Source organism: Dryas octopetala, chromosome 9, assembly GCF_963921425.1.
Source record: "Dryas octopetala chromosome 9, drDryOcto1.1, whole genome shotgun sequence".
Lineage (NCBI taxonomy): Eukaryota > Viridiplantae > Streptophyta > Magnoliopsida > Rosales > Rosaceae > Dryas > Dryas octopetala.
Window position 1 is genome coordinate 14,328,084 of NC_141374.1, and position 23,537 is coordinate 14,351,620.

At 33.8% G+C, this 23,537-nt stretch overlaps 3 protein-coding genes, 1 non-coding gene and 1 pseudogene across 5 annotated transcripts; 2 read left to right on the forward strand and 3 right to left on the reverse strand.

The window, feature by feature from the left end:
* Nucleotides 1-152: 152 nt before the first annotated feature.
* On the reverse strand, nt 153-1,648 carry LOC147274495 (NAC domain-containing protein 83-like; annotated as a pseudogene). Its single transcript, XR_015124160.1, has 3 exons — nt 1,428-1,648; nt 886-1,175; nt 153-761 (listed from the first exon to the last, which is right to left on the reverse strand). The product of XR_015124160.1 is annotated as an NAC domain-containing protein 83-like (transcript).
* A 5,273-nt stretch (nt 1,649-6,921) lies between these two features.
* TIM8 (translocase inner membrane subunit 8) lies at nt 6,922-8,518 on the forward strand. The gene is made up of 2 exons (XM_086255935.1): nt 6,922-7,060; nt 8,129-8,518. Exons 1-2 carry the CDS (start codon nt 7,013-7,015, stop codon nt 8,315-8,317), a joined length of 237 nt encoding a protein of 78 aa, XP_086112061.1. The 5' UTR covers nt 6,922-7,012; the 3' UTR covers nt 8,318-8,518.
* A 147-nt stretch (nt 8,519-8,665) lies between these two features.
* LOC147274497 (putative protein S-acyltransferase 7) lies at nt 8,666-12,298 on the reverse strand. Its single transcript, XM_086255933.1, has 5 exons — nt 12,109-12,298; nt 11,206-11,376; nt 10,328-10,624; nt 9,848-10,081; nt 8,666-9,606 (listed from the first exon to the last, which is right to left on the reverse strand). Exons 1-5 carry the CDS (start codon nt 12,205-12,207, stop codon nt 9,061-9,063), a joined length of 1,347 nt encoding a protein of 448 aa, XP_086112059.1. The 5' UTR covers nt 12,208-12,298; the 3' UTR covers nt 8,666-9,060.
* A 1,129-nt stretch (nt 12,299-13,427) lies between these two features.
* Nucleotides 13,428-13,499, reverse strand: TRNAQ-UUG (transfer RNA glutamine (anticodon UUG)). Its single transcript has one exon. It is a non-coding gene; the product is annotated as a tRNA-Gln (tRNA).
* Nucleotides 13,500-20,755: 7,256 nt separating this feature from the next.
* Nucleotides 20,756-22,931, forward strand: LOC147274499 (bidirectional sugar transporter N3-like). The gene is made up of 6 exons (XM_086228338.1): nt 20,756-20,807; nt 20,919-20,955; nt 21,100-21,310; nt 21,403-21,564; nt 21,695-21,814; nt 22,560-22,931. The coding sequence occupies exons 1-6, from the start codon at nt 20,756-20,758 to the stop codon at nt 22,929-22,931; spliced, it is 954 nt and encodes a 317-aa protein (XP_086084464.1).
* Nucleotides 22,932-23,537: the final 606 nt, after the last annotated feature.

Below are 23,537 nucleotides of genomic sequence, written 5' to 3' on the forward strand. Positions count from 1 at the left end.
CTTGGCCAACTGGCCAACCCCAAGTCCTCATATATATATATTCTAGCTAGCTAGCTTTCATTTTGGACCTGGTGCTCTCCACAAAGGAATTTCTTTACACAAAGTTGATATATGCTTTGCTTCTTTTTTGGGCCTCTCTCTTATCACCGTGATCTCTTTGAAAAATCAATTGCCTTTTGATGTGAAAACTGAAAAGCTAGAGATTCCTGTAGCAATGAGTCCTTGTCCTACGTACCCTTTATCTTTTACCATGTTAGTGTCAAATAAGGATGCTTACGCAGTAGAAGAATATTTAAGTTCATTTTAAAGTTAGGCAGACCTAACAGCCAAATTTCTACATATCTCTACTAATCTCTTTTAAAAAGCACTGGGATTTGTGCAAGTACTTTAATTTTTTCGAAAAAGATTCATTTCCTTTCATGGACATGGACATAGTACATGCATGAAAATCATCTTGCATGGAAGAAGTTTTCTATTAATGCTGCATTAAGAGGCATCAAAATCTAGTGCAGCCATTGATCGATTTCTTCATCACCTGCTTCATCATGACTTGAAGACACTTCTGTGATTCCACTAGAACTTGAACAAGATGAAGAGGAAGATACAAGACTTGTATTAGTGTGAGGAGGCTGATGACCCTTTTCAGCATTCGTAAATTTGATGTCATTACAATTCGGGACAATCTCATCATCATTCTTGCAACTTCTTTTCTTCAAAAATATTCGACACAGAACCCAATTTCCCTTCTGGTCTAACAAATTCTGCAGAAAATTAATTAATAAAAGTGTCAAAGGATGTGAACTCTTTGTTATCACTACATGCATTAAGAAACAAACACATTTGTGCACCTCCTTATTTGCATGGACAATATGCATGTAAACTCACCTCAGTTGGGTCCTTTGTTTGTGGGGAGTTGGAAGCTGTAGCAGTTCCTGAATTGACAAGGCAATATTCATGCATGACCCAATCAGTCTTGAAACCATGTGGAGCCTTTCCTCTATAGAAAACCAGAGTCTTTTTCTTCCCTACAATATTATTCCTCCTTGAAGATACAATTTTCTTATCTGACCCAGTTGCTTTCCAGTACCCAGAACTAGTCACTCTGTTGGTTCTGTTCCCATTCCTGTACTTTGATTCCTTGTTGCTGTAGAAATACCTCTCTTGCTCCAAATCACCTACACACAGACACAGAATACACATAATTATCAGAAAGCTATATATATATATATATATATATACATCAAGCAGTTAAACACATTAAACTGTGCAGACATTTATAAGACAATATAATAATTAAGCAGCACCGTGCAGTACTACTGCAGGCCAGTCGGGTTAGCTCAAGAGGTAAGAGAGAGTGCGAAAATGAGCTGAGATTAAGATAGGTTCGAAAAAGTATATATATATATATATTTTTTTTTTTCACTGACCTGGCAAGTCCCAAGGATCATACATGCAAACATTGATCTCAGGAATTATGGAAGCAGGTAGTGGGCATGAAAAGACCTTGCATCTCAGGTACTGAAACACAAGCTCTTCATCTGTGGGCTGGAAACGAAAACCAGGAGGCAATCTGATCGCCCCATTTCTAACAAAGTCGAACTTGTCCATTAATATATATTGCAAGCCCTTTTCTTCAAGCTTAATTTGGTCTGTGTCAACTGAGATGGGAATGAAAGGCCAGGCAACCATGTTGGTTATTTATAGTCCAACACGTACAAGATCGAATTTGGAAACAGATCTTTTGAGTGGTTGCAGTCTTGTAGAAGAAAAGAGAAGAAAAAAGCTAGATTCGGTGTGACTGTTGAATGGGACAACAAGTACTAGATTAATATTTTTGATATTTGACAATTAAAAAAAAAGCTTTACTTAAGTTAAAGATCCTTTTCTTGTTTTCTATATGGTATGTAATCTCTGTAATTTTTAACACAAAGTAATTAAATTCCTATATCTCATGTGAAAAACATGTTAACAACAAAATGAAAGAATATTGGGGTTTATAGTATATTATATTGGAATTCCTGATGAGGACGCCTTGGTGAAACTCTTGAAGGTAATATAGGTCCACATTTTCACTTATAAATTAAAATGAGTTGGTGGATATTTTCTCGTAGAGATGAAGTCACCCTCATGTCATGCTTACCTATTAGATGGAAAAATACACAAAGTTATTTACCTCAAGTAATTAATAAATTTTTTTACCAAAAAACAAGTAAATATGTAAAAGGAATAACATATGGAAAATGTTAAGAACCTAACCACCAAAGTCTAGAGGGAAGGCAAGCCCAATGAATTCATCCATGTGTGAAGTTTTATGTTAAAAAATTGCTATTAGAAGTGAATCGCTTAAGTACTTATATTTTTTACAAATAATTACATTATTTACATACATAACTTATATCGAGATCCACAATTCCAACAGGTTTAACCTACGAAAGCCTACTTCTATACATAGTTAACTCGCTCTTGATTGTTCTAAATATCTTAATTAGTATTATAAGATGATTTTTACCATATTATTGAGAGTGCTCTCATTCACACCCAATGTGCACCAGATCCTATACATGAATCATTTATGCTTATCTAGTAATTTCATATAAGAAACTTATCCGGACGAGAACTTACACGGGAATTCGAAATCCTATACATAAAGCATTTATGCATGAAAAGATTGGGTTTATTATACAAACACCCCTTGATGTTTTTTGTATTTTCACATGTATCTCTTGAGGTTTCAAAAATTACAACGAGACCCCCTGAAATTTTAAATCGTTTTCACATAACCCCTTATGTTAAAATTCCGTCAAAAAAAATCCCCCCCAAGGTTTTAGCCTATTTTCATGTTTCCCCTTAATCACAAACAATAGTGACATAATCTTGTAAATACTAAAATAACATTTATGAAGTTAAAATAATGTTTCTCAATAATAATATTTATTTTCTATATATTAAAAGATATTGTTTTTGAAATTCAACTATTACAATTTATATATTTATGAACATATGAATTTTTTTTTAGAATATAACAATCAAATAAATGAGAGTTTTTTTTTTCAACAAGAATTCTTTATACATGAAATAAATGGATTATTTAGCAAATAATTGAATTACATAAAATGAAACACTTATTTGGTTTAGCAATATTTTCATATAAGAAAAATAAGATTTAGCAATATTTTAAAATTTAAAAAATCGGTGTCTTTTTTCAACATGTAAGAAAGTTTTATTATAGGGTCATTTACACTTTGCACTCTTCAAATATATGTCATTTTTCACTTTGGTTCCCGATGTTCAAAATGTTTCAATGTATAACCTAAAGTTTATGAAAATTGCAATGTGCATCTTCCGTTGACTTTTTTGTTAATTTTGATTGCTTATGGTATGTGTGAAATTCATTTATAATGATAAGGACCGTAAATTTACTCTACGTGAAAATAAAAAAAAAATTAAAAAAGCCAGCTAAAATTTTACAGGTTAAAAAATAAAAATCAATTAAAAATTTGAAAAATTGAAAAAACAAAAACTTGGAACGAAAGAAATGAGGGAGTAAGGAGAGGTAGGGATGAACGAGATAATTTTTTATATTTAGTTTTAATGTTATCTTTTAATTTTTTAATATATAATAATTTAACTATATTTTTTATAATTTTTTTTTTGTTTATTTGGTTTATTTTGTTCACATGACGTAAATTTATTGTACGTCTACATCAGTATAAATGAATCTCACACATGCTATATGCAATCAAAATTAACAAAAAAGTTAACGGAAGGGGCACATTGCAATTTTCATAAACTTTAAATTTCACATTGAAACGTTTTGAACATGAGGTACCAAAGTGAAAAACGATCTATATTTGAGGGGTGCAAAGTGTAATTCACCATTTATTATATAATTAACCAAATAGTATGTAGGTTATTTTAGTATATTACAATTTTTGTCATGCTCGTTTGTGATTAAAGGGTTATGTGAAAATGTGTTGAAACTTCAGGGATTTTTTTTGTAATTGAGTTAAAACCTCAGGGTGTGTTTGTGTAAATTTTTAAACCTTAGAGGGTTAAGTAAAAATATGATAAACATCAAAAGGTGTGCATGTAAATAACTATAATGTTAAACTTGTCATTTAGAAATGTTTTTCTGATGATGTCATTAATTTTTGGACGAAATTTTAACGAAAAAAGTTATGTGAAAACTATTTAAAACCACATGAGTTATTTGTGAAATAAACTCTAAAAAACTTTTTGTATAGAATTGATATAAAAAAATTTATATATATATATATATATATATATATATATATAGAATCTCGTCTGGACCACCAGAGTGTGCATGGATGCCAGAATCAATCATCATTTTCATTCGTATATAATACATACACTGCTATTTACTAAAACAAAATTTTTTGATGTGCGGATTAATTGATTTTTTTTTTTTTTTAAATGCTGGACATTGGGTCGTATTCTTCGAAGCTGGCTGTTTTTGTTGCACTGGAAGTGAAATGTGAATACATATGACTATATGAGGCTCAGACTTAGAGAATAAATGCCTTTAGGCAGTTAGCCTCCACAATAGCCTAATATACTATCGCTGTTGAGTGATTGTCTCCAAAGGCAAAATTCTGTACGCAGACTATTTGGGCCATTATTTATAATAAAAGTGTACCTTTTTATTTTTATTTTTATAAAACAGTTTGATGACATAATTTGGATAATTGATATATTACATAGATTGTTTTTATTAAATGGTCATCATTTTAAGTGTTTACCGAAATATTATATTTATTTATTTATTCAATCATAATTAGATGTTTTAATAGTTTTTTATTGATCTAATTTTTTACAAAAGTGATCTTTTTATAGAGACATATAAAATAGATAATTTCAACATGGATTACATGTAATATAGAATGAATTTCATAACCTATATCTCATTATATTTTAAATGAAGTATACTTCAACGGAAAATGCTTAATTACTTATACGTACATATATAAGTATATATCAAAATAAAAAGAACAAAAATTAATCAGTAAATATATGTCATACAAGCTAATAAGTGAGCTATGTTCATTATGATACTATTGACTGCAAAATCAAGCACAGTAGCCAAATCTCGATTCTTGATTCGTCACAGATGCCTATTGCTTTGCTTTTAGTTGTTCTTCTCTCAAATTAAATTTCCTTTTCTTAGTAGTGGTTTAATTTGGACTTAAATTAGTATAACCACTACTAACTTTTCTCTGAAATATGGATGGCTGACACATAAAGGGTCACAGCCGCACTGAAAAGGGCAAATATTTTTGTAACTTTTTTCTTTGAACAATTGTTTGAATGAAAGATAATATAGCCACAAAAGCTAAACCATGCTTTTAGAGAAGAGCTAACTTGTCAAATCAGATTGGTACTTTTCTTCATTGTGAAGATGTAGCTTTTTTTTTTTGGGCCAATTAAGGTGAAGATGTAGCTTTAGTTCTCTTTCCATGCATAACTTATTAGATTTCCTTTGAGCTCCAAAAAGCAGCCAATTTGTTATTAATTTAACATGGTCACAGGCCATCGCTTGAGAAACAGCAACAAAAGTTAACATGCTTGTTTTGTTATGTATGTCTTATGGCTTCACACATGGACCTCATTGCTGTTTCCTCTTTCCATTGAATCTGAGCAATCCCTGTCAATAATTGATTCATAATTCACTGAGTCATATATTATCAAAGGGCATTTGATTATTGGACTGGAAAAAGGTTAATGGTGGAGAAGAAATGGAGCTTTAATTTGCATGCCCCTCCAATAGTTTATGTATATATGATTTTCATTATTTGTTTTTTCGGTATTATATCATGCATGTGTTTAGTATCAAAAAGTTAAGCCCCAAGAAAAAGGAAGCAAATGCTTAATGCAGAAGAAATTAAAGTCTGTCAAAAATTTTTCTTTTACAACACTTTGCCTAAATTTTTACTTTAAAAGTTTGTATGGATAAAATAACACGATGTGAAAACATTTCATCAGTATTAATTAGTTAAATGCTATTATATAAAGAAAAATTTTGAAGAGTTGTATAAATATAATAAGTACGATAAGAATTAAACCATATTGACTTTATAATTACATCTCTAATAGAAATAAGAATTATGGTGAAAAACAAAAGATTTAAAACATTCAAAAATTTTATAAAATCTTCTTCTTTTTCTTTGTTTTTTTAATAAATTCCACTCTCTCTGAGTCTTTTTCCATATTTTAATACCAATCTAAATCTTTTGTTGCCATTTGTTCCTAAAAAAATAAGGTCCATTGACTTTAGGTACTAAATTATAATGTTTTTTTATTTCAACTACTAAAACATTTATGTCATTTTACTTTAGATACTAAATTTCAGTTTAGATACCAACTTTAAAAAACATGGTTATATCGAACTGTGACTGTCTAACAGTCATAACTTTTTTATTGATTTATTGTTTTTTCAATATTTGCAAGGCTTCAACTTTAATATTTAGTCTTTGGGTTATAGGATTTCATTCCCCAAACCTAAATCAAAAGTATGAAACCCTTAAAAATTTTGATTTTTTATAAATTTTAAATAGTCACAACTGTGACTGTTCGACAATTACAACTGTAACTGTTCGACAGTCACAACTGTATAACAAACTGATTTGTGACCTAATCCAAAATGTTTACTCTAGTTTAGTACCTAAACTAAAAAAAATTAGTGTCTTGCTGCTTTATTAAAAAACTATTGATATTTGGTATTTAATCCTAATTTTCTAAAAAAAATATAGGGCCTATACCACCTTCTTATTGGTCTCAACCCACATCCTTTTGGGCCTAGAAAAAGAAGAAGTTGTAGCATAATGGGCCTGAACCGTTTGAGAAATCAGATTTCTTGTAAAATCGGGCCCGACAATTTCAGTCCCTTATTTGTTGTTCGGGCGCTTCTGACGCTTAGGTTTAGGGTTTTGCAGAGCGTGAGAGTGAAATCAAAGCTGAAGAATTTAGAGGGTTTTAATAGCAAGCACAAAATTCCATGGATCCTTCAGTTTTGAACACCCCTGAAATGGTTCAGTTCATGAATGTACGTTCTCTTATTCTTTTCCCCTGTTTGGTTATCAAGTAATCTCATGAGGAATAAAAGAAAGTGAATTGCTTTGAATACTATAAATTTCTCTGCATTTATATCTTTATCGATTTTGTCTTTTATGGAATGGAATTCTGTTCTCAAGCAGTCCTTGGATCCTAGTAGTTGTGGTTGATATTGCTCTCTATTTGTGCAACCAAAAGAGGGGTTTGGAAGATTTATTAGATATTTTAATTTGAGTGGCTCACAACTCTCAACTCTGAATTTTGGTTTTAGGGATTTAGTTTTTAGTTTTTTTTTGTTTATATATGTTTAGTAATGCATATTCTATAGTGAAGCTGGAATTTTGATCCCAAGTTTCTGTGCTGCTTCAAGTTATCTTTTCTGAATTTGGTTCTAGGACCTACTGCTGTTTTCAGTTATTTAATCCAAACTGGTTAAACTTTGTCCAACTTTGTGCTTGCAGATACACTGATTGATTATGTACATATATGTACAAGTTTTTCCCCAATAATGATAGGATTTTCATTGAGCCCTTTATTTATGCATTAGAAGTTAGTAGTTTTTGAGTTGCTTCTATATTATGAATTATGGTACTATTTAGTTTTTGAAGTCTCATGGTGAAAAGCTTTATCTTCCAGAGTGACCACATTGTGCAAAATTGTTCAAGCCTTAAAATTGTCTCCTGATTTCTCTTCCTAGATTTCCATTAGTGGCTTAACATTGTGTGATAGCCTTTTACCATTTAATTTCAAATTGATGGTGGTATATTTTTTGGGGGAAAAAAAGATTAAAATTGGTGACTAATTAAGATGTTGCCTATATAATCATAAACTAAGCTTGAATATTTGATCCTGATTGCTTGTGCATTCACTATGTTCTGGTGATATGCACTGGTAGCTTTGTCTAAACAATGCAATGTTTTTCTTGTCTTGCAAAACCAGTTATTATATGATTATTACTACATTATTGATGCCGGTGCCGCTAGTTTGTTAAATGCTCTGCCAATATGCTTGTGCCATTGACAGTTTCTGTTTCTGAAACAATCTTGTGCTTGCTGTGCAGGAAGAGAAGCAAAGATTAATGCTCACTCAGACGGTGGCAAAGGTGACAGATATATGTTGGGACAAGTGCATCACTGGTGCGCCTGGGAACAAGTTCAGTTCCAGTGAATCAGCTTGCCTGTCAAACTGTGCCCGGCGTTATTTGGATATGAGTATGATCCTCGTGAAACGTCTTCAGAACATGCAGTGAAGGTCTAGAAGTTTGACGTGCCATTGAAATTGCAAGATGTGGTCCATTTTTGCTTCTGGAAATTAGCTAATATCAGTTGAAAGTGTTCTGTAATTTGGAAACAGATTTTCTTTTTTCCTTTTTCATGAAACTATTGTTTTGGATACCTATTCCAGCACTCTTATTTATCAATTCTAATGGAATATTTCATATTTCGATGAATGAATTGCATTCTGGTTTGTGGTTAATGGTTGAATGTTGCAGCCTAGGCTGTAATTTGCTGCTTGAGATTTGGAAATTTTCAGCAACCAAAATCTCTTTTATGATTCAGAATCATCTGTATTTACGTTCAAGCCAAAAGTACAATACTTTCTCATGGATGAAACCTAAATACTTTTAATAATCAAGCCTGAATGTTCATGAAATTGTTTTATGTTACATTAAGTGCTTGAGCTTGGCTTCTTTACTGCCACAACACCCTGCTTAGCCAAAAGACAAAGGTAAAGCAATCCTATAACATAGGCAATCAATTTGCGCATTTACACCATCAAACTGAGGTGGTTAAATTACAGGTGAGGGAGAAAAAAAGGAAGACCCGAAGATGTACCCATGATGGCACACATTGGAAAGAATTAACTGCCCAAGAGAGTCAGTCTTTCTAATTACACACTTATCAAACAATAAAACACATCTTAACATTGTCAAAGATTGCCTTTCCTTTTGTTTTCTTTAATATAATGCCGTCTTCCTGTTTATTTGAATATTTAAGAATTTATCGGAGACAGTCCGGTCTCTGTTGTGGAGTTGCCACTAATTCCATGAGTGACCCGCCTTGAGTCCCCAACTTCAGCTGCCATAGCAAGAACTTCAGGTGATATATTTAAAGTTCCACTCCTCCTTCCCCAACTAGACCGCCTTGAATGGAAGGCACCATCTCTCTCTGTGCTCTCCGTTGGAAGGGTCCTGCTTAAATCTGCAGACGCATCAGCCTCACTCAATCGATGGCCCTTGCTTTCTACATCATCGTTGCTAAATTGTCCTTCATAATCACCTATCTCGCCTGAGGCCTCGTCCCATACTGGCTTCCTCCCCATCTCTATATCACTAATGGCTTTTCCCATGATAGGACTAACAAAATTGGCGCCTACTGTTCTAGGAGGAATTGCATGATCCGTTTGAACTTTTTCCCTGAAATTGTTCCTGGATGGAGGGATTCTTGTGCAGAATATCTCCATGAAGTTCTGAATTATCCCTTTGTTGAATGGGTTGGCTCGTCTATCATATCGGTATCTAAAATTTTCATATGTAGACTGCCAAAGAACAATAAATCAGAACTCAGAAACCAGAACTTCACAAGTATAGATTAAATTACAGGAATAAATATAACCATATAGTCATATACACCACACCACATAATGATTTTGAGGCGAATGCCCTCCCTGGTTTCTTGTTATAATGATGATTATGCAGTGTGCACTATTTGTTGATCATAGGGGTGATGGACTACAGAAGAACCATAACTGGGATTTCAGGATAGTAAGAGTTTCTTACCTGGTTTGTGCTGATGAGATATAAGTGAAAGCTAGAAAGGCCACCAACAAACCAGGAAGCAATGAAACTGTAAATTATGAGCGCAATGGAGGCAGGAGTCTTGATCAATGCTTTCCAAATTGATATCTCCTCACTGTTCATGATTCTCTTGACGTAGACCCAGCAAAACACATGTACATATAAACAAAGAAGAGTTGCAGAGAAGACAAACATGAAGAAGAACCTGTAATTCCGCTGCATCCAGACCAAAAGGCAGTTTATTATGTAAATAAACTTGAGTAATTGTTTTAAGTTCTTGTGATGGTGCTATCAATTATAAATTAATCATCCGCTCAAACTAAGCACCCCTGCCAAATTAACAATATATAAATAAAATTGCAGCAAAGTTTAGGCCGTAAAGCACTGTTCTCCAAAAGCCACACTAGATGGGATTTAGTGACTTATAGCAAGCATAATACTGTGTGAGAGAATGTCCCTTACCAATCCAATACACTGACCAACCCAAGGGCAGTGATGGTCAAATCGCTGCACACAGTTATTACATATGGAACAGTGAGAACAACGGGGAGGTCTGTAAAGCATGCAGGTGTCACAGTACTTGATCTTCACATTTATGCCATTGACAACTACCTCCTTCATGCGTGGAAAACGCGATTGTGGTGTTTCACTAGACCCGACCTCTGTACTGCCATCATAATCATCTGGCTCTGGAGGGTGAAGATTACGAGGTATTATACCAGGATCTCTTCCTGAGGTTATTAGAAGAAGAACCAATACCTGAGAAAACAAATATACGTGCATCTATTCAGGGGAGAGTAGCAAGTATGGATTTTTTTTAATTGATCTCACTTATACCTAGCACCAACTTTGCCAACTCTTTGAACCTAATTTTTGAGATAATGATATCATTTTTGAAAAATACAGTTCTGGTTTCCATGTGACAAACCAAAAGGAAAAAACCAAGAAGAATAAAAGTGCCATACTGGAGATGGAAATTGGTATGCCAGATAGCTAAGCAACTGTTTACAGTTTTAAGATTACAGTTGGTGAACATAATGTAACCAATATGTTCCAATTTTCAGAGAGTGGAACAAATTATTTCATGGTTAGATCAAAGCATAATGTGAGAATCATACAACTACTCCAACGCCTAACTCCCTAAAATGGCACAGTGTGGAAACTACAAGTGTAGAGAACTAAACAATTAAAGCTACAATGAAACTTGGTTATGGCATTCAATTATAAGCTATGCTGCCTACTGTAGACACATCATAATTGGATTGGTAAATTCAAAACTTGAGCAAGAAGGCATATGTACAATGAAACTATAACAGAATTCAAATAGGCCAAGGACTTACAAATAGTGTCAGTACAGTAACAGCGACCATTACTGAAATTCCTAAGTGATCAATGAGTTTTCTGGCTACAAAGCCACAGAAAACTGCAACAGGGCCAACAATGAGGATTATGGTTAACATAAGAGATCTTGCATCAGGTCCGAATATAAGCCTTCCATCAAGAAAAAATATCTGCAGAATGGAATAGCCAACAATGGTTTGAGTAAACATAAGTGCATTATGACAAAAAAAAAAAACATAAGTGCATAACCAAAAGGATGCATATGCTGCCACTTATAAGAAGAGAGAAACAAGAAGCAAGGCTTTTTAATTGTAATCACAATGACTTTAATTTTACAGAATCCTCATATATTAAAAGGAAAAAGAATCCACAAGAAAGGATATCTTCCCTTTATGCTACAACAGGGTCAATGAGCATTAAGCGTACACTAGGGTATATAAGGGGTTAAAAAAAAAAAAAAAGGAGAGATAATTAGTTGATTTATACCTAAAATCGAAATCCCAAATGCCCATGCTGTACAGTGACCTAAATTTAAAGCTGAAGCACAAATTTGGTCCAACCCCAATTGTTCTAAGCAATAAGTCAAGCTAACTTAAGTCCACTCAATCACCAAATTGATTGCCACCCCCAACAAGCAATCACAATCGAAATTAATGAACTCAATTCTGTATATTTCAATACCTTCCAAATCAAAAAGCTACAAGTTTCAATCAAACACCCAAAATGAAGAAAACCCTTTCAAATTCAGCATCTGGGTATGACCAACAAATCACAAAAGCCAGCAAAATCAAGAAAAGCAATCATTTTTTTATTTATTTTTTGGTTAAGAAAAGCAATCATGTTCTGGTCTCAACAAAACTCAACATATAACAAACAACCCAAGTAAGAGTGAGAGAGCTTACATTGCTGCCTTCCCAGGTCTTGTAGGTTCTGACCAGCGGCGGCCCATCGGCAGCTCCGGCCGAGGCCCGAGGGAGCTGATGTGGCGGCTGCGCATGCATTTCTGTATCTGGGTATCAAAGAAATGAAATAATAGAAAGTAAAAACTGAAAATCAAAGTCAAAGGAAGGCTGGTCTTAAATGTGGGCTCAAAGCTGACTTTTCTCTTTTCATTATCCGCAGCATCCTCTAGTATTTAGAAGCAACTCATTACTCATTAGGTGTCAGATTCCGGCAACACGGCTTAGGTGGCAAACCAGTCACCGCTGTAGAACTGGTCAAGCAGTGCAACTACGTATTCAAGCATATACATATGCAACTACGTATTCAAGCATATACATATACATATGCATAGCATATATACAGCACATGTATTTTGTATTTTAGCATTATATTCCTTTTGGGCTGTGTTTGAGGACAAAGTCACTGACCAATTGACCATGACTCATCCCTCCTCCAAATCCAACTGTGTCAAAAATGGGGTTCTGATTAATGCCTCCATTTTACCTAATTAAAAAAGAAACAACAAGGCATGGATCATGGATGGGTAAGGTTGGGCTAGAGACAAGAGATCTTGGTCATTTTGGTAGGGGGTCCAACACCTGAAAAATTCTCTCAGTCCAGTCTGTCTTATGTGCCTAACCTGATTTCTTTTTATGGTTTAGTTTAAGGTGGCAAACAAAATCAGTGTAGACAATAGTGATTTTATACAATTTCAACAAGGTTTAATAGTCATTTTGCCACTTCAACTATGACGCGGCGGGAATGTCAATTGTCCCATAAATGGTTAATTAAGCCATCAAACTCCCCAAACTAGGTCATATTTGACATTTTACCCCACAAGCTCAATTCGGTTGAACAATTTATCTTAAAACTGTTATAAAATTAATTTTTCTGTTAGTTTTGACATGCGACGTCACATTAGCACTGCGTGACCTTTTGCCTAATAATACTTTCGTGTTAATCATCAATTGAAACAGAAAATGTCCCCAGTCCATTCCAGGCCCTAAACTGATTTCTTCCTATGGCTTAATTTAAGTTGGAAAACAAAATCAGAGAAGGCACTTAGGCACTAGTGATTTTAATCAACAAAACAAGGCAAACAAGGCTAACAAGCAGCACCAGCTACACAAACAGACTACCCATGAGGCCATGAACTACACCAAAGAAATAAAAAGGTGATTTGGCCCTTTGGGTTTACTTAGACTGGACAGGAAGTCATTTGGGCCTTTGATTTGTTTCTTCTGGACTGGAAGTAAAAATGCATGATAAAAACAAAAAGAGGTCCTACCGGGAGTCGAACCCAGGTCGCTGGATTCAAAGTCCAGAGTGCTAACCACTACACCATAGAACCAGATGGTAAAATGTGCTAAATTTATAAATATATATCATATTCAATAAAACTAAATTTATTTCCACTTCTTGCATTTCTGATTCTTAAATGCATTTTTCTGATTAACACACAAAATGGCTTGCATTCCTTTTTTTTTACCCTTGTTACAAGGGAGGCTTAGGGTCCAGGGGAGGACAAAAATCAAATTTTGACCTTACGTATGTGAAAGTAAATGCTCTATATCATCAACGTCACAAGCCTTTCATTTTGAATGTGCAAAGGAAACACATGAAGTCTTATTACATGCTTAAGCATATATATTACTTGGTTAATAAATAATAATTTCTATGTTCGATCACAACCAAGGAGTAAAATTTCGTTTTCGGAGAGTATCGAAATTTTAATACTATATTATATTAATTTCGAAAATTTCTCAAAATTCTCAAAATTTCGGCAAAATTTTCGAGCTGGGGAAGCAGAGCTAGAAGGAGAGGGGAGGAAGAGGCCAGCCATCGCCGGAGGAGAGCGGCGGATCGAACAGAGTGATGAGTGGGGAGGGAGGAGAGAGAAGAGATGGGGGAGGGAGATCGGGGAGGAAAGGAAGAAGAGATCTGGGAGGGAGAGAGAGGAGAGAGAATAGATCTAGGACTGCACAGTGAAACTGGGAGAGAGATGAGAGACGGCTGGAATATTGGGAAGAAAGAACCGAAGAACTGAAGAAGGCAGGAAAGAAAGGAGAAGGAAAGAAAGGAGAAGGAAGTGACGGGAGAATCAAGGAAAGAAAGTCAAAGGGAAAAGAAAAGAAAGAATAAAAAAAGAAAAAAAAAAAAGAGAAAAAATTGTACTGTGTCACTGTGTGTGTGTAGTCCGATGAAGTTGAAGACTTGAAGTTGATTAGCTTAAGGTTTTTAACTTTTTAAAACTCAAAATTTAAAAACCCAAAATTGAAATTACCCAAAAGCCCCTCACAATCATATACTCGTAACTTTTAAATCGTAACTCCGATTCACGAACGGTTCGTATGTATGCATTCGTGAGCTCGAGACATTTCCAACGGCACAAAAATTAAGATTAAAAACCCATTATTGAAATAGTCAACTTTGGAGTCAAACTAAATTATAAAAAATTTAATTAAAATAAACATTTTAAAAAACAATCACTATCCAATTTTTTTAGCTTAAATCTTTGTAAAAATAAATTATGAAAAGAAATTTATCCTCTCACCATGGGGTTTTATTCCTTTAATGTTTGGTTTTCCAATTTGGAGAATTTTTGAAATTGAAATTTTAGGTAAACTGTTGTCGCCACTGCTGTTACCGGGTCGGTTCTCTTTTTACCAAATTCGGCTTAATTTGACTATTGAAGACCATTTCCAAGTCCCTTTGAGTAAGTTTCCTACTTTTCGTTGCCACATTAGTGATTTATTCGTGTAATTTCATTATGTAATTATTAATTAGTGAAACATTTTTTAACAGTATTTGCCTACAGCGTGCATTATATTCATCACATATCACATGAAACCTACCATATAATTTGGTTTCTTCAATATTTTTTTATCAATGTAGTAGATAATATGTTAAATAATTATATGTTAAAGTTTCATTCAAAATTTTCGTATTTTGATAGCAATTTCCGTCATTTCCGTCTAATTTTTGTCGAAATTTCTTCGAAATTCGAAATTTTATTCCTTGATCACAACCTATAATTTATATATAAAACTAGCTAATAAGCTATAATGACCCAATCATTTTAATTTGTCTCTTGAAAAGTTACATAGGTGGATAAGGCTAGCTAGCCTAGCTTGTACCTGTAGCTAGAGATTGGAAAAAAAGCAATTCAATAATGAAATTGCTTGACATCATATGATCCATATATCTAGGGACTGATGATGAGGATAAGAGGGTCGTCGACTCGTCGTAGTTGGCAGTTAATTGGCACATAATTATAAAGGATGCCTAAACCAATTATTAGTCCTGTAATTAAAAAGTTGAGTGGGATATCATAAGACAGGAGGGCCATGAGGCGCATAGCAAACAAGAGAAAAAGCATCGCTGATAACTCCTAAGCAACCCAAGTAGCAAAGCAGATAATGCATGCATCATGCACCCCCATAAAAATTGAAACACAAAGATCATATGAGGTTTCAGATATGAGATGTATATCTAACACGCACCATTTTTATCCAGAAGTAGTAGTACGTACGTACTACTACTCCTCGATCATGCAAATCATAGATTCCTTTGGAGATATATTTGGTCATCAGCTAGCTAGCAAAACAACTCTTCACGGCACCTTATAGACCCCTAAAGTTAATGGTACTCATGGACCCTCAAATTTTATGTATTGGAACACACCTCATAACGCACAACGTACACCATCTATATCTTAGGTACTGCTTATCAAATAATACCCAAAAAGAAAAAAGAAACTTAAATTTTTTTCATGGAAACAAATTAAATATGTATAGTAATTAGCATTTGCATTGTCAATTTGTCATATATCAGAATTGGATTGATATCGATCTCTTCAATTCGTATCCTTTGATTGTTAAGTATAGAATAAGAAATTAGTTTTGTTACAGATCAGGTTATGATAAATAGGCCGGCAGTGGGATATTCTTTGGAGGTGTCCTGTTTTCACGATACAAAAAGACGGCTATGGAGTCAAAGACAAAATAGGAAGCAATATATGACTATATTTAACTATATCATATTTGCCTACCCAAGCTAGTTCCATTGCTTTCCTAGAGCTTCACAATTTTGTGTTCTCCCAAAACCTAGAAAAGAAAAGAAAATTTGAATGATTTTTTAGTCAAAGACAAAGTCAACACACCTTTCATTGAAAACCTCATACATGCAGCTAGGCCCCACCGCCCCAGTAAAAGCAACTCTTGCTAACTATCTAATATTATTTATAATTTATGAATGAAAAAGGTTGTGATCGATATTGGTATAATTAGCTGTGAAATACGTGATCATATAATAATGCGATTTTTTTTCTCCACTCTTCTTCATGCAGAGAAGCTCTATCTAGCCAACATCTATATATAATTATATGTGTCCAGGTGGCCCAATTTGCATATCAAACTCAAAATTTAAGAAGGAATGGGAATTGCTAATGCTAGCTACATACATTTATATAAAGCAATCACTTTTGAAAGAAACATGCATGATTAGAATACCAGCTGTTTCCCTACAAGGAAAGGAAAGAAGAATTAAGGTTGAATTAATATATTTTAACAAAGACGGGTGATATAGCACTAACAAATAAGGCTCTCTGTTTGACTACCGACGTACTAATACTGTTTTCCTTAATCATTCATTGATTGCAATATTAATCGAATCAGAGTTAGGAAGCATGCATTTGTGAAAGATTAGTTATAGACTACATATGCATGCAACGCAATTAATGGTTTCACTAGTGCCAAGTGGAAAAGAACTTGCATCAACTAATAAACCCTTTTTATGCTTTGCTGATTTATGATTAAGTCTTAGAAATATATCACAGATGTCTAAAATACAAAAATTAAAAGAGTGTCACAATTGTCATCCCAACCCGATGACCTTACACTTTTTCAATATTAGTCTTTTATTATAAATTATCCTTATGTAAAATCACATGGCCCGCCAAAAAAAATTCCTTAATTAAGTAAAATTACTTTCAAGGACAATTAAAACAACAAAAAGAAAATTGAAGATTATGTTGTCGATCATGGCTAGCCTATATATATGTGAACAACATTCCATGTGGGGCCGTTGCTCATGGTGGAGAAAAAATTGTATATAATTTTTCTCTCACATAATTTCTCCCTTCACTTTGTGAACAAACAACTTTAAGATTAGATTTAAAAATATTGATGGATGAATTGAGTAAATAGTGAGGGTGAGAAAAGTAAGTCCGAGTGGAGTATGTGCTTAGATTGAGGATGAAATAGTGCCACTCAGTTAGCACTAGTGGTACATATGTTTATGCGAATAATTTACCTAAAATTAAAATTATCTTACCACGAACTTTCTTATTAACTCTAGCTCTTCTTTCTTGTTTGACACTCGTTCTACATAATTGACATCAAGCACTTTCTAGAGGTTGGGTTGCGCTAATCTACAACTAATTATGCTTAGAGAAAAAGAAATTTTGAGATGGACTAAGCTATGGTATGTGATGACCTATTATTAGCTCTATTTTTTTGGTTAAATTGAAAGAAATAGAATAATATGGATTTAATCTAATTCTAACCCGTTACTCTATTCACTTTTCTTATACTTGGACCCAACAACTTAGTATTAGCCCCATTCCTGATTGACACAACACAACCATTCTATCTATTAATATTTTTTCATTCTATCTCATCCACTTTGAATGTGCTCGATCTTTTGTGTACGTATTAAGGCTGGACCATGGACTAAAATTAGCTTGGAAAAGTGAAAACCAATGGACTTACTCAGGTCTTTTTTTTTTTTTTGGCCACTTACACGATCAGGTCGATTATGCAGTAGTACTACGTACCTCGGAATTAATCGAATCATTGCTGTAATTATATTAAAAAAATCACTGATCAATACATGCATTACACATATCACAACATCTAACACACCAACGGTAATCACCTGAGCTTGTCATAAAAGATATCTCGATCGATTGCTTTCCAAAAACGATTCAGATAATGGACGTACATTAATTATTTTAGAAATCTGAAGAGGCACACACTAAGCTAATCTTAATTATTCGATCCCATGATCATCGATGATATACTCGGAAATCTTATCCTCTCTGGTGGACCATATTCTAACCCCACACCTACCACTTCCGAGCCCATCTTTACTATTTTAAACGATTAAAGCAAATCCCACACATCATTTTAAAAATATATTTCCCAGTTTTCTTTCACTTTCTATTCAGCCAAACACACAAAACCCTTGCTTACAATAACATTAACTCCGGAGTTGTGGAGTTTTAATACGCCAGAGAGGTAGATACATATAGTTGTCATTATATCAGAAGCTGCCATTTGGAACATGACAACATTGCTTTGAATGCCCTGTTCACGCGTGACGGTCAAAAGCTGTATGAGATAGAGCGCAATACCTTCTTTTCAATGCTAATTAATCACCCACCAAAAAATAGAAAAAGAAATTTTCTTCCTGACTTTATATGTTACACATGTCGTGAATTGAACTCAAGGCATGACAACTTTGCGCAGTAATAAAATTATTATGAGTAATGCTAAATGAATTATATTATTAATCATATTATTGATTATAATTCTTATAAAGAATTATTTACACTTACATTTTCTGAGATTTATTATCTTTTCACATACACCCTTTGAGATTTCAAAAAATTACACATACACCTCCTGAGATTTTAAAATTGTTGCATATAACCCCTCCAAGAGAAAACAATAAATAAACAAAGAATAAGATATTTGTATTAAGGTTGGACCTTACACCTTGAGTAATCTTATTAGGTTATTTCACCCCGGCCCCTTAGCATGCCTGTTTGTATATTTTCTCATCATTTTTTGTTTCATTGTAGGGGGTTATGTGCAATAGTTTTGAAATTAATCTCAAAGGATGTATGTGTAATTTTTGAAATCTCAATGGTATATGTGAAAAGACGATAAATTTTAGAAAGTGTAAGTATAAATAACTCTTACATAGGCAGGTCATTTGCGTACATAGGTGGATTTTGTATGAGTCTCACTTTCTCAAAGAAGAAATGCTATATATACCAAACAATTAAATACAAAAATTTTAGATTATGACTTATTACTCTTAACCTTATTTACTTTTAACATATAAAATAACTAGCCTCTCCACACTCGCTCCCGCGAGTGTGAAGCGACTCTTTCTATTGTGCAAACACTAATATTTTGGCAAACGTAATCCGTTTAATAGGCTTCTTCTATTTCTATTCTCAAATCACAAATACAAACAAACCTAATTGTTCAACCCAAATGAACGACAAAAAAAAAAAATTGAATATATGAAATTAAGTGGAAATTAATTAAGGAGAAATAATTAAGGGAAAATTAATTAAGGAAAGAGAGGCGGCAAACCAATTCTCATGAGCGGGAAAGTAAATTTGAGAAATAAATAACTGATCATTGAATTTAAGTCGAAACAATCTCAACAATTCGAACCCGAAGATAAATTTTAGGATTTAAAAATCGTTCTATTTTATTATATAGATAATATTATATTAGGTGTCGGATTTATTTTTGTAGTACGAAAAAACGCTGAACAAAATGAACAAGGAATGGAAATTCCTTCCTGATCCAATACATGAATGGGAGATATCAAACTCGTCACCTTTTCTTATCTCAGGACCCTGCAGTATTTAAACGCAAAACTAGGAAAATTGTCTAAATTCTTATAAGTTAGACAAGTTTTTGATGACTCTAGTAGTCTAGTACGTGTTATTATTGTGAAAGATGGATGTTGCGCGTCAGAAATATAGTCAGTAAACGTGATACGTATAGTCTTCAGGCCATATGTTAGGGCTTGGCGGTTGTAAATGTGCATGAAAGTACTGCCAAAACCAAAGGGGTGGGATACCAAGAGAAACCGCTTAAAGTAATAGAAAGTGATGAAAAGGAAGAGGCTGAGGAATGGTCACGTGAAAGGAGACGTTAGGCTTTGGTAACCTTTTGTTGATGTGTAACGTATGTGTGTTTTGTGCTGCACAAGTAGTGTTAAAAATACCGGCCGACGCACATTGTTGAGTTGGCATGTACACAAGTTCATTCTTGGGTCATGTGGGTGCATGGCCTTTTTATATTAATTAATCTATTCAGCTTTATCTCATGCCTGCCTAAGGGAATAAAAAAAATCAAAAATCCCACTAACAAATAATGAAAAATCTCATACCTGAATATTAAACAAGAAAGTGGAAATCCTCTTTCTGAATTCTGAGGTCTAATTGGCTAATTATAAATATTTAAAGATTTTTTTTTTTTAATAATGTGTCAAATATTTTTAATATGAGGCCTCCCTCAACTTGAGGCCCTAGGCACAAGCCTTGCTCGCCTTACGCTTGAGCCGGCATTCATTACGGCCACCTACCACTAGATGCCCAATAAAGTAATCATCGTTACGTACTCAGCCCTCATGCAACAGGGACCCAACAATTGTCTCTATATATGTGGAGTTTTGTGTTTAGAGTTGTGGCATGACTTGGCAGCTAGAGAGAAGGATATAGGGCTTCACAGTACTTGTGTACTATAGCTAGAACCCTGTTTTATCTTCCATTTGCTTCACCATCCCAAAGAGACTGCCATGGAAGATACTACAGTTAGCTTCACATTGGTTTCTTTGTTTGGAGTCCTAGGTACAAATATATTAAACATTGATCCTTCTATTAGTTTCTAGTTTGTTTATGGGAAATTGTTGAGAGAAGATGAACCTATATATTAACTTTTCTTGTTCTTTGTCAATATAGGTAACATCGTCTCCTTCGTGGTTTTTCTGGCTCCAGTGTAAGCTGATATCTTCAAGAAATTAATTTCAAAATAATATCGACTTACTATTTGTCTAATAGTATTTCGAGGATGATCAGGCTTAATGAGCTAAGGGCTGATTATGTAGAACTAAAGTTGCGATTACTTAATTTGTTTTTTCAGGCCGACATTTTACAGGGTGTTTAAGAAGAAATCAACAGAAGGGTTTCAATCAGTTCCATATGTGTTTGCGCTATTCAGTGCAATGATCTGGATATACTATGCATTGCTCAAGTCTAATGAGATGCTTCTCATCACCATCAATTCATTCGGTTGTGTCATAGAGACCATTTATATTACAATGTTCATTACTTATGCACCCAAGCAAGCTAGAGTACGCCCTCTCTCTCTCTCTCTCTCTCTCTCCCTAGATCTCTCTAGATGGGTTATTGGACTTGGAATAATATAAAATGTTACTTGGTGCAGCTGTTCACTTTGAGGCTACTGCTTCTGGTGAATTTTGTGGGATTTTGCTTGATTCTTCTTCTGTCTCACCTCTTGGCACAAGGGCCAACCCGCATAAAAGTTCTTGGATTTGTTTGTGTAACATTCTCTGTCAGTGTCTTTGCAGCACCTTTATGCATCATGGTACGTAACTCCATCTATATATATATATATATATATATGTTATATCTTTGGGCCTTTCTTAATTAATTACAGTCTCATATTCTATATATTGGTTTGTACTCTTATTAAATTACGCATGATTTTATTGCAGAGACAGGTTATAAGGACCAAGAGCGTGGAGTTCATGCCTATTTCTTTATCCTTCTTCCTCACCCTCAGCGCTATTATGTGGCTCTTTTATGGCTTGCTACTCAAGGATCTTTATGTTGCCGTAAGTCACTTTTTTTTTTTTAATATATAATGAAATTAACTGATCTACATATCATATCTGAATAAAGTTAAAGCCTCAAATTTTGCATCTCTAATAAAAATAAGACCCATTTATATAAGTAAATTTTACCTAATTTATTAGAAATGTGATAGACAAGATAGTACACTAATTAATAATGTTATCCATATCAATTTATAGCTATGATCCATTTTTGTTTAATTAATGCGCGTACGGTTTGCGGTCCTTCATTGTGAGAACAATTTTTCTTTTGCTGATTTCTTTTTTCTAAAAAAAATCTACAGGTATACATCCTTTTACTAATCAATTATAAATAAAAAATCAAAAGTATATATTGAGTGGTTATAGATATGTCTAATATATACTACCAAGCACATAACACTCACATCAACCTTTATATTATGGCAAAAAAAAAAAAAAAAGGCAAGCGGGAGATGACCCTATCTATATAAAGGTTAAAGCTAATTATAAAGAATTATTTATCATGTTGTTTGTAATGCAATTGAAATCTATCAAACATTTGTTATACGGCAGTACTCCTCCAATGGATCAGTACTGTCTTACGTACGCCAGCTGGTGACATATTTAAAGCAATACTAGCTAGCTAGAACTACTCTAAGATTAATATTCAAGATATTATTCACAATATATAGGTGACTTAATTATATATGGGCCAATTTGGATCCTGGTTTTAATTTATTTAATGCATGGTGTTCATTTACTGCAGCTTCCAAACGTACTTGGAATCAGCTTTGGGGTGGCTCAGATGATACTCTATGGATTCTACAGGAACAGCAAGACTGTTAGCTTAGAGAAGCTACCAGAACACAAAGCTGATATTGTGAAGGAGATTAATATTACAATTTTGACTACTACTACTACTTCTTCTCATGATGCCAATACTACTGATGATGAAAACTCTGATCATGAGTTCCATGATGCCAATACTACTCATGATGAAAACTCTGATCATGAGCATAGAGTTGATCAACATGTGCATGATGAACCGAAATTAACATGCCACAATCATGAGAAAAGCATGGAATTAGTCCCCAAATCACAAATCGAACAGCCGGTGACCGTTAAATGTGAAGCTTAATTGATCAATGTGCTGATGTTGATCATCTGTGTGAAATAGGCTTATTGTACCTGGTCTGATGTCTTTCTAGCTAATATTGAAAAACATGTTGTACATGCATATGTGCTTTAAGTGCTTCTTTTCAGATGTACTATTTCCTTATTTTTCTGCCTGTAAGCGTAATGAGCTAGCTAGGCTGGTTCATCCAAGTGATATATTATATATGTTTCTTCCTTTTTGTGAAATAAAACTTGCATGGTACGTGTTTATGAAATTAAGAGTGTCATATATAACATTAGACTATGTTTTTAGGTATATTTTTAACTGTGCATGTGTGTGTGTGACTCGTGTGTATTAATGGTGGTGCTATATACTATTATATATAGCTAGAGTTATGATTGGGAGCTAGCATAGTGCTTTCCCCACGTACGTTTACGTGTGCTAGATCTCTAGAATTCAATAATTTTCCATTGACGACAGGCTAGGATCGATTACAATATCACATTCCTACCTCCTTAATTAATTGCATTACGTAAGAGAAAATAATAAACAAGAGTTACAATCATACAGCCTTAATTAAATAATACATGAACGAATCTTACATGCACTAACAAGTACAGAGCACAT